Source organism: Lolium perenne, chromosome 6, assembly GCF_019359855.2.
Source record: "Lolium perenne isolate Kyuss_39 chromosome 6, Kyuss_2.0, whole genome shotgun sequence".
Lineage (NCBI taxonomy): Eukaryota > Viridiplantae > Streptophyta > Magnoliopsida > Poales > Poaceae > Lolium > Lolium perenne.
Window position 1 is genome coordinate 240621801 of NC_067249.2, and position 14934 is coordinate 240636734.

Consider the following 14934-nt stretch of genomic DNA (forward strand, 5'->3'; position numbering starts at 1 on the left):
ATGACCAGAAATGGTTTATATTCCGGATACATAAGGGCATACCCAAGATCACATCACAGTGAGCCTGAACAAAACACTCCTGGATCATATCTTGCTTCCACGATGCAGTTTTTTTTTTTTGAGGAAGGCTTCCACGATGCAGCTTAGGTTAAGGCCCGATATATTTTCCATTCTCACTGATAGCCCAAATGAAATAAAGTCCCAAAATAGCCATTTGAGCTGCAGCCAGCCCACTAATCCTGCAAAATAGGCCCATGTGGAGCTGCGCGAAACGGAACAAAACAGGCAGCCAGCCCGTCTCCTCCAACCTCCCCAAAACCCTAACGCCTCCCTAGCTCCTTCCCGCCGCACACCATGGCCGACGTCGACATGGACGACCTACCCCAGACGCCCCGCTCCGTCGCCGGCGAAGACCCCGACCTCTCCATGTTCTCCGGCGAGGCCGACCTCGCGGCGGCCATCCTCACCCGCCTCGGCCGCTCGCAGCGGGAGGACGACCAGCACCTCTGCGCCACCGCCGCCGCCATGGCGCAGGCCGTCAGGGACCAGGCCGTCGCCGCCACCACCGTCGCCTACTTCGCGGCCGCCGCGGCCGCGCTCTCCCCGCTCGCGCGCGCGGGGCCCGGGGCCGCCGACCGCAACGTCGCGGGCGCGCTCCTCGCGTTCCTCTCCGCGGCGGTGCCCGCGCTCCCGCTCGCCGTGGTGCGCGCCCGCGGTCGTCAGGTCGCCGACGACGTCGCGCGCGTCCTCGAGTTCCCTTCCACGCCCGACTCCGGCGTGAGGGCGGGGCTGAGGTGCCTCGCGCACTTGATATCTGCGGGAGACAAGTCCAGCTGGGAGGCAGTGGAGCCGCTCTACGCCGTGGTACTACGGCTCGCCACCGATCAACGCCTCAAGGTACTCCACCGCAGTTCGAGTTGAACCGACTTCAGATTTTCGAGCAATATACTTGGCTTTATTCAGTCCAAAACGCAAGTGTCCCATCATCACGTAGAAGATTATTCACATTTCACTTCAATTTGCTGCAGGTGAGGAGGCAATCTCATTCTAGCCTGCGAGATATTCTCCTGAGTTTTCAGAGGCAACCTGTTTTGGTCCTGGCGAGCCAAGCAATCTCAAGAGCTTTCGAACGATTTATGCTGCTTGCTGGAGGATCCAGTAACGGTTCAGCAGCAGAAGGACCTAAGGGGGCTAATGAGATCATCTGCATTTTAGATGCTCTCAAGGGCTGCCTTCATCTCATGACATCCAAGCCTTCCAATGACATCTTAAAGTACTTCAAAGTACTCTTGAATGTGCATCAACCAATTTTGACGAGGAGTATATTGGAGATTCTGCATGCTGTTGGTGACAGTCCAACTCTACAGCTTAAACCTGATGTGCTACTGGATCTTATCTGCTCTTTGGGGTTATCAGTCTCCACAGAAAGAAAATCAGGAGATGAGCTGGCTTCAATTGCACGGCTTCTAAATGTTGGCACCAGGAAAGTATATAGCCAGAATAAGAACATATTTGTTGTAAAGCTGCCACTAATATTTACTTCGCTCGGAGGTTGGTTATTCTCATCAATCTGGCATTTCTAAGTTCATTCCAACAAAGCCTGGCATTTCTAAGTTCTATGTTACTTAGAAACCATATCTTGGTTTGTTTCTAATCCTTTTCTTGAAAATTGTTTCTCAGATATATTGGCAAGTGAATTTGAAGAAGCAAGATTTTGTGCTGTGGAGACTTTCAAAGGATTAATAGATAATTGCATTGATGAAAACTTGGTGTCTCAGGGAATCACCCAGATTAAGGCTAGGCATCAAGGAATGAGATCTGATCCTACTGTCATAGAGAAGATATGTCCTATCCTAGAGGGCTTGCTAGATGTCCGTTATACTGATGTCTGGGACAAATCATTTCATGTAATTTCAGTGGCATTTGACAAGTTAGGTAAGTATGCTATTGCTTCAACATATCAGGCTTAACATATGTGTTGGCTTTGTGTTGTTAGTCTAAGCTCTTAGTGCTCATTAGTTAGCGAACTTTTACTGGACAGTAAAGACCCCCTAATTTACTAATTCCACAGCACAACACAACACCATAGCAACTGCAGACCAACCTAAAATTGGCCTCCACATTACCCTTTTAATTCTGCAGATCCGCATTTATTTTTTGTTTTGGATGTAATGATATGTTGAAATTTGAAACCATATTTTTTTACATGTAATAGCAAACTCTTACTGGACAGTAAGGATTCCCCTAACTTAGTAATTTCCATGCCGCAACACAATACAGCATAGCAACGCAGACCAGCCTAAAATTGGCCTGTAGCTTAGCAATATTGGAGTTCCTAATTCGGGATGTCTCATCTGGTCATGAATATACTACTCTCTCCGTCCACAAATAAGTGACTTAGATTTGTCTAGATATGCATGTATCTAGACGCATTTGTGTGTATGGAGGGAATATAAATCTTTGAGCATACTTCTTGTTGACCATTGTTATGTGCAAGTAGCAATCTATTTTGAACGTTTAATGTTAGACATGACAGCCTTACTTTTTATGCTATTGCTAGTTAGGTGCTAGATTTTAAGTTGTCTCAGTTTCTGAAATCATTTCTTGGGAAACAATAGGAGAATCTTCATCTGATTTATTGCCAGAAGCACTTAAGAACCTGGCAGATATGCAAAACTTGTCAGATGATGACTTTTCGTTCCGGAAGCAGGTATTTCTTTTTAACCACACATACACTTCGATCTTACTTGCCTTACCTGTCTTTCCACATGTGCTACTCCTTTTGGAATGACTTGCTGGTGAAGATTTACGTTTACCAAAACTAATCCTGCTTAAGATAATGCTAAGAAGGTAGTGGCTTAGGTGTTAAATATAAAGCTGTAGTTCGTAAACCTGCATGCCCTCCATACAACTATAATTTATTCGATATATTCTGAGATTAGTCAACTCCTGGTTCACCTTCAAAATTTTCTTTTTGCAGCTCAATGCATGTATTGGGTCAGCAGTTGCTGCAATGGGACCAAAGAATGTCCTTGATATTCTACACATTCAGTCAATATGTGCTGAAAATGAATGGATTCTCCCTATTTTAGAAAGGCACATAGTTGGTGCTAGTTTACAGTTTTTCTTGAGAGATATTCTGGGCATTGTTAGAGCTGTAGAGAAGAGTATTCCCAAGGTATTTGGCAAATACTGATCATTTGTGCTTTAAAAATAGATTATGCCTTTTCGTTTTGAACTTCACACTAATTATGTTTCCTATGTCTGCAATGAAACAGCTTCTGAAAGACGATAAGCTTTTCTCTGCCAAGAGAGCAGAGGGTTATGTGTACTCACTTTGGTCTTTGTTACCATCTTGTTGCAACTATCCATGTGATACTTCAAACACCTTCAAAGTTCTACAGAATGTTATATGCGACACTCTAAAAAATCAGCCCGACTTGCGAGGCATCATTTGTTCCAGTATTCAGGTGTCACATTGCCTCTGTTCATGTTACATAGAACTGCTATGTACTTCATATTGTGTGTAAATTTCCTTTCTGACTTGTTCTCGTTTTAGATATTAATTAAACAAAACAAGGAAGCTTTGTCAATCACTAGTGAAGAGGACATTCTTGTCGAGGATGAATTAAGCAAATCTGAAAGAAGAGCGAAGAATCGCTATACTAAAGATTTTGCGGAGGAAAATTTGAAAGAAATACGTGCTTTCTCTAAAGAATTCTTGGACATATTGTGTTCTATATTCTTGTCATCCTCAAAGGATGCCATTGGATTCTTACAGGTATACTGTTGCTGTTTGCAATATAGTTGTGCTGTCATCTTGTTCTGGGTCTTGATCCGGTTTTACCCTTTTTGTGAATATGTTCTGGAGCCTGGCGTTTTGCAATATAGATTATCTTTTGAATTATTCAAGATTTTATTGTGGTTGAGAGATCCAGTTTTATGGCTGAGTACTGAGATATCTTTTAGACTTGTGCTGCTAAACTGCTATGTGTCAAAATAATTATTGTTTTTATAAAAAATGACCCAAGGCTCTACTAAGAAAGTCTCAGTTTTCTGGAGTGCAATTTCAGTATTCGTTGGAGAATGTTAATGATTGCATTATTTCCTTGATTGACTACATTTCACTTATCACTTGAAAACACATAACTTACATACTTTTGCCCTCTTAATTGGACCTATAGCCCGTGATAAGTGAGATTGCATCCATATCAGACAAAGACGAAGTGGGCAACCTCTTCCTTGATACAATAAAGAAGTTGCTGGCTGCCACAAAAGCTGTTAATGCACAGCAAGTGGATGACTCTTCAATGGAGATTGAAAATAATTCCAATACAAACAACATGATGAGGTTTCACAGAGTTCATATTTTTGTTGGTTCTTATCTGTGCCCCTTAGATTTTAGTTGAAGTCCGGTGTTGGTTTTAAACCTTGATTTGAATTTTCAGGGCTCTCCTTTTGGACTTTGCAGCTTCATTAATGCCTGGATTAGCTGCAAAGTCAATTAATGTGCTATTCAGCTATGTAAAACCTGCAATTAAGGTACATATATATCAATATATTGTTTCTACGCCACTTTTGTCCAATATGCTACTTATATTGCTCATTTCCTTACATTTCTTTTTCTGTTTCTAGGATAGTGACTCAATGAACCAAAAGAGAGCATACAAGGTTCTCTCAATGTTACTTAAGGTTTGTTTCTGTTTTCAGTTTGCTACTCTATATGGACTATTGCACATGACAAGAAAGATGACATCTGAACCTTTTATGTATTAATGCTGGATTATTTCAGGATGCTGAATTTATTGAAAGAAACTTAGATGTCCTGTTGGAATTGATGATTTCATCGTTGCCATGTCAGTTTCCATCGAAACGGTACAGGCTTGAGTGCCTGCATCACCTTATTGTTCACATTTTCAAGGTTGGTAAAACAAACACATCGTGACAGTTTCTGGACAAATTTTCATCTGTATCTGGGAGAGCAGTAACAAATGTGCATCACTTTCTTGTCTGCAGGATCCATCTAATAAGCTTAGAAAGAGGGAAATTGTTAGTTCATTCCTCACTGAAATACTTCTTGACTTAAAGGAGGTAATAGAAATAGTATATTATTGTTCTGCACATTATTTTTTATTGTAACAAGGAATAGTTTTTAAAAGGCTCAAGTAGTATGCTGCCATGTTTGATGTTTTGGTTTCTCTTTCCCTTTGAAATGTGCTATACATAACTACAGTTTCTTTTTTATACAGAAGGGTGTTATTTTATCTTGTTAAAACAAAAATATATTAACTTGAGCTTTTCTGTTGAGAACAGAGTTTATAAGTATACTGCTTATATTGGTCAAGTGTTCAAGTGTTGAATAACATAATGCTTTCGCCTAACTTTGGTTACTGAAGCAAAGCTCTCATTCTTTCTAATAGGACAGCTTCTGAATGTACTTATATGTTATAGGAAAGTCAGATGTGTGATTAATGGTGATGAGTTTATGTTTCTTCACAGGCTAACAAAAAAACCAGAAACAGAGCTTATGATTTGATTATCGAAATTGGCCATGCTTGTGAAGATGCTGAAATTGATGGGAGGAAGGCTAACCTGCGCCAGTTCTTTGACATGGTACTTCTATGTCATTATGCATTTCATATTTAATCATTTATGGGAAGCTTCAGCCCCATGTGGGCGCAATCTATCCACACCACTATGACCTCCCTAGCATTGCCTTAGCGTGCTCAATTGTCACCCAGTGACAATTGGAACCTTTGTCTTCCTCTATATAACAAAATGTGTTAGTACATAGTTTGGTCTAACTTTGTCTGCTTTCATGTTTAGGTAGCTGGTGGTCTGGCCGGTCAAACCCCACATGCTATTAGTGCCGCTGTGACTGGGTTAGCTCGCTTGACCTATGAGTTCTCAGATCTTATTGGAGTAGCATACAAGCTCCTCCCGTCGACTTTTCTCCTTATGCAGAGGAACAACCACGAACTTGTCAAAGTAAAGTGCACTGCACTCTTCCAGTTCATGAATTTAGCTGATCTATAATTTCATATCAACTCCTTTCACTTACATTGATTGATATTGTGTTCAGGCCAACTTAGGCTTTATCAAAGCGCTAGTGGCTAAATCTAAAGCTGACGTGTTGGACGAACACTTGAAGGGAGTCGTTGAAGGTTTGTTGTGCTGGCAAAGTGACAAGAAGAATTCCTTAAAAGCGAAGGTATGATTATTGTGCTGGTGCATTGTTTATTTGTTAATTGGAATGCCCAATAAGTTTAAAAAAACAGTAAAACATAGTTTCAACACTTGGAAATGAGTGCGTACTTTTGCATGGTAGTGTTTACTCTCTTCAGTGGCTGCCCTACTGTAATACCAGGAAAGGAAGTGTTTGGGAAATGGATGCCTACTTTTGTATGCTACTGAACTGTTGTCCTTTTATTCGAGCCTGCAATAACTTTACTCATCTGATAACTACATGTTTTTGCCTCTTAATAACTCCACCTGTCTTATTATTAGGTCAAGTCACTTGTGGAAATTCTTGTGAAAAAATGTGGTTTAGATGCGGTGAAGGCTGTGATGCCTGAAGAACATATGAAACTGCTCACCAATATCAGGAAGGTAAGTTTTGATGTTTCACAAATATTTAGAGTTTCAAACTTCACAGTGAGAAGTAACTACTTTACCGTCTTGTTCACTTATTTCAACCATTTGTTTTGAAATGTTTACCAGATTAATGAGCGGAAAATGCGGAAAGGAAAATCTTCTGAGGATGGGGAAGCCATGTCTGTGGCGTCAGGAGCCACAAGGTATACCTGCACAATAATGCCATAATTAAATTCTTACAAAAGTATTGTCAAGGCTTTTAAGCTATGAATATCATTTTTTATCTGGACAATTTTGAGCTCAGATAGAAATGAATTGTGTTTAATCTGGTTTAAATCAAGAGTATTCTCATTGTGTGTTGAGCTGACTGATCCATGTTGATGCAGGCGCAGTGGATGGAATCACACACAAATGTTTTCTGATTTTGGAAGTGATGATGAGGACTCGAATGGTTCATTTCCCGACCAGCATACTGTTGCTTCTCGTAATGGATCAAAAGCTTCAACACGGTACGTGCCATGACAATTCCACACTCAAAAGCAGCCTGAGAAGCTTCATAATTTCTTACATTTTCTTGTACTAATGTCTAGGTCAAACAGAAAGCGCCAAGATAGGAACTTACAGGAAAAGTTCATTGATCACTCAACTGGTGAACCCCTAGATTTACTTGACCAGAAGACAATGCGGTTAGCTCTGAAATCAACAGGGAAAAAGAGGGCTGCACCCGATGACGATGATGATGAGATTGAGTTGGACCCTGAAGGTCGTATGATCATACGCGAGGAACGAGAATATCGCAAAAAGAAGCCCATTTCGCGTGACGAGGAGGCTGATGACAAGAGCTCCGTTCGAAGCCAGTCGGTGAAAAGGAGAAAGGTGGCCAGCGCTGGTTGGTCCTACACTGGTCACGAGTACACCAGCAAGAAGGCCGGTGGTGATCTTAAGAAGAAAGACAAGATGGAACCGTATGCTTACTGGCCGCTGGATCGGAAGCTGCTCAATCGCAGGTCGGATCGCAAGGCCTCTGCACGCAAAGGCATGTCCAGTGTCATGAAGATGGCGAAAAGGTTTGAGGGGAAGAGTGCTTCCGGTGCCCTCGCAGCTAGGAGGACGCAGAAACACAAGCACAAGAAGAACAAATAAGAGACCCGTGAGACAAGATGCAGTAAAATTTTGTGAGTGTACAGCGTGAGGATTTAGCACTTTCTGCGCCTGTACCGGCGTATTTATAGTGCTGCAATTTCTCTTATTGTTTTTCTAAGGCAAAATTTGACCCTTTGGTGTACGCAAGATGCTATTTTCTGGAGTTCTACACTATTTTTTGTAGGGACAACAATTCACCTGTAGTGGTGTGTAATGATCTAAACCATTGGGTTTAATCTTCATGAGGTTATGGTTTTGCTTTTCAAGTGTCTGTTGAGGTGAAACTAAATCCCGTCACACTAAAATAGGATCCATTCTATCAATAAATTAGTAGACCTAGTCACTCAGTTCTGAAGATCTGGTAATAAATGCTTGGTGTGTGCACCTAAAATAGGTACACCTAAAATATACTTGAAAGCAATCTATACCTACCAAAATTGGCAACTAATTGTTTCTACCCCTCCGTTCTATAATAAATGTTGGGGTTTAGTACTAAGTTAGAAGTATAACTTTTATACAACCTTTGGTCATAAAAGAATGCTTCATATTAATCTATAGTTTGATGCATGTAGACATTATTTAGTGTATAGATACATCTAAGTTTAGATAAATTTAAGACATCTTTTATAGACGGAGAGAGTACTAAGTTTTCGATGCTTTATTATGAATGAGAGGGAGTAATATACCTGCAGCCTCGCCAGAAATCTTTAGCAATGCGAATGTTGCTTATAGATCGTGCAGCTCTGGCCTCAAGAAAATCATGACACAGCCTCGAGATGGTAGGAACCGAAGTTTGGCAGTAGCACAACCACCTCGAGACCACATATGTACAGATCTGGTGTATATTTTACCACATAAACAATTTTAAACGCATGGTGTAACTTATATATGCGGTGATAATTATTTATTAAATATGCACTGATCTGGTCACAAATACAGTCTATCTAACACATATGGGCAGATTAACTTGTCCCAGATATGCACAGATCTGGTCACAAATAATACAAGATATCTAACACATGTATATAGATTTGGTAATCATTTTCTACAAATATAGAACCGGTAAACACACATCATATCCGTCCATATCTTAGACATACATCCGGTAAAACGCATTAATATACAACACGTACAACAGATCCGAACCATACATAGGAGTTAAAAGTTTGATACGTATGTATACCTTCTCGACGGAGACCATACGATTGGCGTTGGCCACGGTGGACGGCGATGGTCAGCCATGATGACCGGTGTTCGACCGTCCGGAGATTCATGAGCCAAATGCTCCAGGGCCTCCAGGAGGTCATCGGCATTGCAGCGACAAAGGCCTCCTAGAAGGTCTTTCTTCCGCCTTGCCGACCAGGTGATATTCTGGGTAGCAGATCTAAAAGAAGTGAGGCGGCTATCAACTAGAGTGGTGGTTGCACTGCTGGTCCAAATATATACCATGGAGATGGTAGGGCTAGGTAGGATGGGCCATAACGGGCCTTCATTCCACACGGTCCGTTGGAAGTCAATCATGTGTGATGTGGTGCATCGCACACGGTTGCTTAAGGATCAATCGTGTGTGATGTGGTGCATCGCACACGGTTGCTTAAGGATCAATTGTGTGTGATGTGGTGCATCACACACGTTTGTTGGATGATGCATAATAAAATATAGTTCATAATACTTGGTTATAAGCCGGAAGGGATCCAATCAAACATGGTTGCCCTACCTACCTATTACAAAAGATCACTAACTTAACACATTACAAGTTAATATTAAGTACTGACTGCACTCTACCAAATTAATTACTACTACACATTTAGTAGTAGTGAGTACGTGCTCACTGCACTCACTACACACTAAACGTCCTCATCGTCAGAGATGATGATGACATCGGCGGTGGCGGCTCCGCCCTTCCCGGAGCTTGATGCTCCGTCTTCTAAGGCCTTGCGCCTTGCTGCGATGGTTTCCCAAATGCGTCGAATCTCGTCGAACTTTTCGACGGGAAACTCCGGACAACGCAATGCGTGGACAGGTCCGTGCGGAGAGGGTTGTTGCGTATTCTTGGCTCGCTGCTGCTGCTTGAGGACAGACTCCAACGACTTCTCCACCACCATATGCTCCTGGATTAGCTCCTCCATGAACTCAAGGTCATCTTCTGCTTCTTGGTTTGGCGGCGGAGGAGAACTCAAGGAGGACCAGCGAGAGAGGGTGGAAGAGGAGCCGCCATCGTGGTTTGGCGGCGGTGGATAAATAGGAGGAGGAGACGCATTCTCAACAAGCTCTGACGGCGCCGGTCGCGCCGCAGGTCCTGCGGGACACACGAGAGGTGAGCGGTCTGCTTAGTGCGAACCATATCAAAGCTAAAGTGGTTATTCGGAGCCCAACTCGATGCCAAGAGGGGTCGCCGCGGTGCGTAACTTCATATAGAGGACGGAAGCTCTGCCTCGTCAGTAACGAGTGGTACCGTGGAGTGGCCACGAGGCTACACGCCTCCAAAAGAAGCGCAAGTTTTCCCGCATTTTTTAGATATTTCGATAAAGCAAGTCGACATAAAATGGAAAAATCGAAGGAATATCTCGCAAACGCTTTTTAGATAAAAAAATGTTCCCTACTGTTGCGCACGATACATATATAAAAACTCTGTGTTATACGGAGAAGGAAAAGAGACAGATTGAACTAAGCAAACGTCGCAAAAAGTTTGGACACGATTTCCCTGCACCTGATCATATGCATTAAGCTCGTTTGCGCCGACGATTATTATTGTGGAAACCGTGTGTGACATTTTCGTTACGGCTCAATAGCAACTTCCGTGTGCTTTATGCCCGCAAATTGAACTGTCTGGACCAAAAGCACGCGGTTCGTGTTTTTAAGCGTCAGCCTTATTTCTCACGACACACGGAAAGAGCCTTCTATGTTCTAAAAAGATCCTTAAAAGATCCGATCTATACTAGTAAAACAACAATTCATAAATGTGGGAAGGTTACTTTTCTGTCAACCCAGTAGAAAGACCTAGCCTGGAGAGCTGCACGAGGGCTCCATAAACCAGATCGAAGGGGGCTATCAGGTGCCATGGGTAATTGGGTATACAGGAAAGCAGTAATTAATACGATTTTTTAGTCAAATTTATAAACAATACGTGATTTTAGAAAAAATTGAATCTAGACTCGGTCGGCGCGCTAGCAGCCGATCGGCCGGCCAGCGGCCGAAGAGCTGATTGCTGCTGTAGCTGATCATCAACAAAGCCAACAAAGCTCTGATGCTGCTGTAGCTGGATGAGATTCGCAGGCAGGAGATAAGTGGTCGGTAGCTAGTTGGCCGATCGGCAGTTGGCCGGCTGACCGAGGCCTACATTCAGAAATTATTAAAATCACGTATTATTTATAAAATTAATTTAATAATTTGTATTATTTTAAAAAATCGCAAACTAACATTGGCCCGGCTGCTCTCAAACTGGCAGGATTGTGTACGATGTGTTTGTAACTTTGAATGGTCTTCTTCATTTACTTATCTTGTTTGCTGAGTGTAAACGGACTTTTCAGTAAAAGGTGGTGAAACAGCGGTGATGGCACACTTTGGATCTACAAAATGAGCTTGTTGGTCACACTTTGTTTTCTCACTTCTTGGTGCAACAAGTATTCTTTCATAATAACAACGATGAATACAATAGTTGGTGAACCATTAACAAAAGTAATTAGACATCACCGGTGCAGCAACACATAGAAGAAGTAATGGTGTGTCGTCCTCTTCCAACACAACAACAACAGAAGAGGTAGTGGCCCGTGGCAGGTTTGTTTGATGTTAGCTGTGTCTTGATAACTTATGAGACCGCCCTTGATGGAGTAGTACTACCTGCAAATGTAAGAACTGATCAGACGTGCATGCTCATGTGAAATGAATTTTGACGATTAATTACAACACTTGATTCCAGTCCATCCACACCACTACATAGGTCCTAGTTTGTAGATGTCCCTCACACACCTTCCCGAGCTCTACATTGTAGCAAACTTCATGTTCCTCCTTGCACCACACACTTGACTCCAGTCCATCCACACCACTACATAGGCCCTAGCTTTTAGATGTCCCTCACACACCTTTCCGAGCTCTACATTGTAACAAACTTCCTCTTCCTCCTTGCATCACACACCTGCTATCGTTGAACTAAAGCATACGCTTGGCTCCTTGTGATCTTCCTAAGTTCCTAGCTATCCTACGTTGGTCCTTGGTTTCCTGTTAATCTCTTTCCCCCCATCTCCATATGCATCTCATGCTTGGTGCCGATTCCCCCTTGTCTAGTCCTTTCCTCGCAACCTGAAGGAGAGTATAAATTAGGGGATCGGGGCTGCATGGATGGCCTCTTGTTTCTTTGTAAGGGAGAAGGCATGAGAGCCATGGGGAAAGTAAGAGTTAGTCAAGGTTCTCATTTAGGTACAATTGGTTTTGTCTTCCCGCAATATGTCCCTATGGCACAAAGATGTAGATGAATGGAAGATGGACTCCACGCCATGTGATTAGACGAGTGGTCATTGATCACACATGCTTGTGATCGGTTAACACAGTAGTTTGACCAATAATTAATGCGCTAATATATGGTTTACATGATTACAAACTACTGTTTGGTAATCTATAATATCTAAATAGGAGTAACCCACTAAGTTGATTTCTCTCAACATGCAAGCTATCCACCTCATCAAGCTTCTCTACCAATCCTAGCATGCCACATATCAATAAATCTGCCACCTCGCCACATCACCATGTCACCTAATCTACCACGTCAGTCCAATCACATTCACATCATCATATCAATTAATTAGTCATCCTACCATTAGTGAAAATATCTAAATAGGAGTAACCCACTAAGTTGATTTCTCTCAACATGCAAGCTATCCACCTCATCAAGCTTCTCTACCAATCCTAGCATGCCACATATCAATAAATCTGCCACCTCGCCACATCACCATGTCACCTAATCTACCACGTCAGTCGAATCACATTCACATCATCATATCACTTAATTAGCCATCCTACCATTAGTGAAAATGGGGGATCTCAGTGCACCTTCAGTCCATCACCGAAGCTCTGAGTATGCTTCCCCTTTCATGCCTTCTCGACTCCTTCGTTCTCACCTGAAGCGTCTCCACTTCCTAACAGTTTCTATTCACATCTGCTCCACTTTCTTCATCCATTCATTCTTTGTTTGAATGAGCAACGCACGAATACCATTCACTTCGTATCCTATGGTGTACCCACACCTCTTAATTCCCTCCATTCATTTTTCCATGCAAAGCGACCGATGGTTTTCCTTATTCCTCTCTTAACTGAATCCCATCTCCATGTACACGGACGATGTACTTATGGGAGTCCACCCCTCGCCCAGTGTAGCAGTAGCCAATGCATACAACCGTCCTCCTGGATTTTTTCCGAACTCTGGGCATCCATCCTATTGAAGGTAAGATACCAACGATATCGCAATCTCTGCCCCCGTTTTGATCTTCAAAAACTGAATCCAAGTGACTGACTGCGGTAACCATGCATGCAGTTCCCGGATGACCAAGTCCCCGGCAGCGTAACCAGGATGCCTTCACGTAAACGGCCAATTCCATCTTATGTACTACGTATTGTGATCCCAAATTCACGTACGCATCATCATCTCAACTATGATTATCACATGCACATCATTGTGAATTTGTTTTGTTGTTGCAGATCCGATCTCTTTGCTCCAAACTTGGCGGGGGGATTCGCCCAGGTTACAGCTTTAATCTTTACCAGCAAAGATAAAAAAGGATATATTGCTGTCTCAACGGGTCACAAACCAGGATTACGCATACATATTAAAAGAGAAGACATGCTTCTTCATAAGCTATCATGGTATCAGTCATTTTTTTTGTTGCCTTCAATGGGTCAAAAAATTATTTGGCTAACATATATTTAGTTTTCTGCTAGAAAATTATTTGTTTCCTAAAATTTAAGATACTCATTATCAAACACTAGCTTGATTCTCGCCAGTTATACGTTCTATGCAATTTTGAAAGATTGAATTTGCGCCAACTGTGGATTGTTGAATGTACCAATTCAATGATTTATTTCCTATTAAATTATTATATACAAACTTTACTTATAGTACATAAATACTGATTTTCGCTTCAGCAGGCATTGCATATTTTAGCAAACAATAGTATATATATGTTTTGGTTGATTATCTTCCATAAGGTTTGTTCCATTTCTGAGGCCATATATCTTAGTAATATTTATGTTATGAAGTATCAAGGCATGTACTGTATTTTTGTGCGTATGTGTTCTCTGCATAGCAGTTTATGGCTATGATTTATTGTAGCAAGAGATTTTGATCATGTCCTAATTTTCATGAATTTTTTACAAGGGTCTACACAGAAATGTAAAGGGTATCGTTTAGTTAATATTGATAAAATAAATTTTGAATCACCTTCTCTAAATGTCCGATACACGAACATTGTTGGGTATGAACCATAATGTTTTTCGCATTTATTGTGCACAAATTTTATGGCCATATGTGTAAGTGAATTGGCAGGTATTGTTTTTTATACTCAAACTATCATCTATCATAATCGTATGTTGAAATATTGTTAGCATACAAACAGGTAATGTTTTCAACAAGTGACCTCTACAAATTTCCGCTGCAACGCGTGGGGAGTTGTCTAGTTGTAAGAAATAATAGAACCGTGTCATCTGTAAGTCCAATTATCATCTAGCTGCAATTATTACTTGACTCCCAAACTACTCACTATTCATTGAGATTATTTATAGATACTGTTGATTAAGTTTAAATGATGGTATGAAACAAACATGCACGGTGAAGCCTGGTATCTTTAGGCCATCATTAATTTTCGAGGCATCTAACCTTTAAATTAATGTACAGATGGACATGCAGAAGATTGTACTCTGCCACCCAAAGTGCAAGTGTTTTGGTGGTGGTTGACTCACAAATCACAATAGAGTGCTATCTAAGGATGATTTGGTTAAGAGACAAGTAGACAGCTGTCATGTAGATACCAAAAATCTAAGATGTTCCTTTGAGTGCCATGTCAATCAAATAGTATGGTTACGTATTCCTTATTTTCTGGATGTAAATATTATTGCTGACTTGGAATTTGTGTCTGAGATGGTGCCTTAGTGACTCTCACATTGCATCTTCAAGCTTTGGACATTTTGAAAAAAAATCTGGATGTTTAG

General features: G+C 41.6%; 1 protein-coding gene across 1 annotated transcript; it reads left to right on the forward strand.

The window, feature by feature from the left end:
- Window positions 1-303: 303 nt before the first annotated feature.
- LOC127305696 (uncharacterized) lies at window positions 304-8003 on the forward strand. Its single transcript, XM_051336209.2, has 19 exons — window positions 304-897; window positions 1029-1551; window positions 1681-1935; window positions 2619-2710; window positions 2981-3178; window positions 3279-3470; window positions 3560-3781; window positions 4185-4351; window positions 4449-4542; window positions 4636-4692; window positions 4793-4921; window positions 5017-5091; window positions 5500-5613; window positions 5827-5988; window positions 6083-6211; window positions 6508-6609; window positions 6721-6797; window positions 6981-7103; window positions 7185-8003. Exons 1-19 carry the CDS (start codon window positions 355-357, stop codon window positions 7735-7737), a joined length of 3807 nt encoding a protein of 1268 aa, XP_051192169.1. The 5' UTR covers window positions 304-354; the 3' UTR covers window positions 7738-8003.
- The last annotated feature ends 6931 nt before the right edge of the window (window positions 8004-14934 follow it).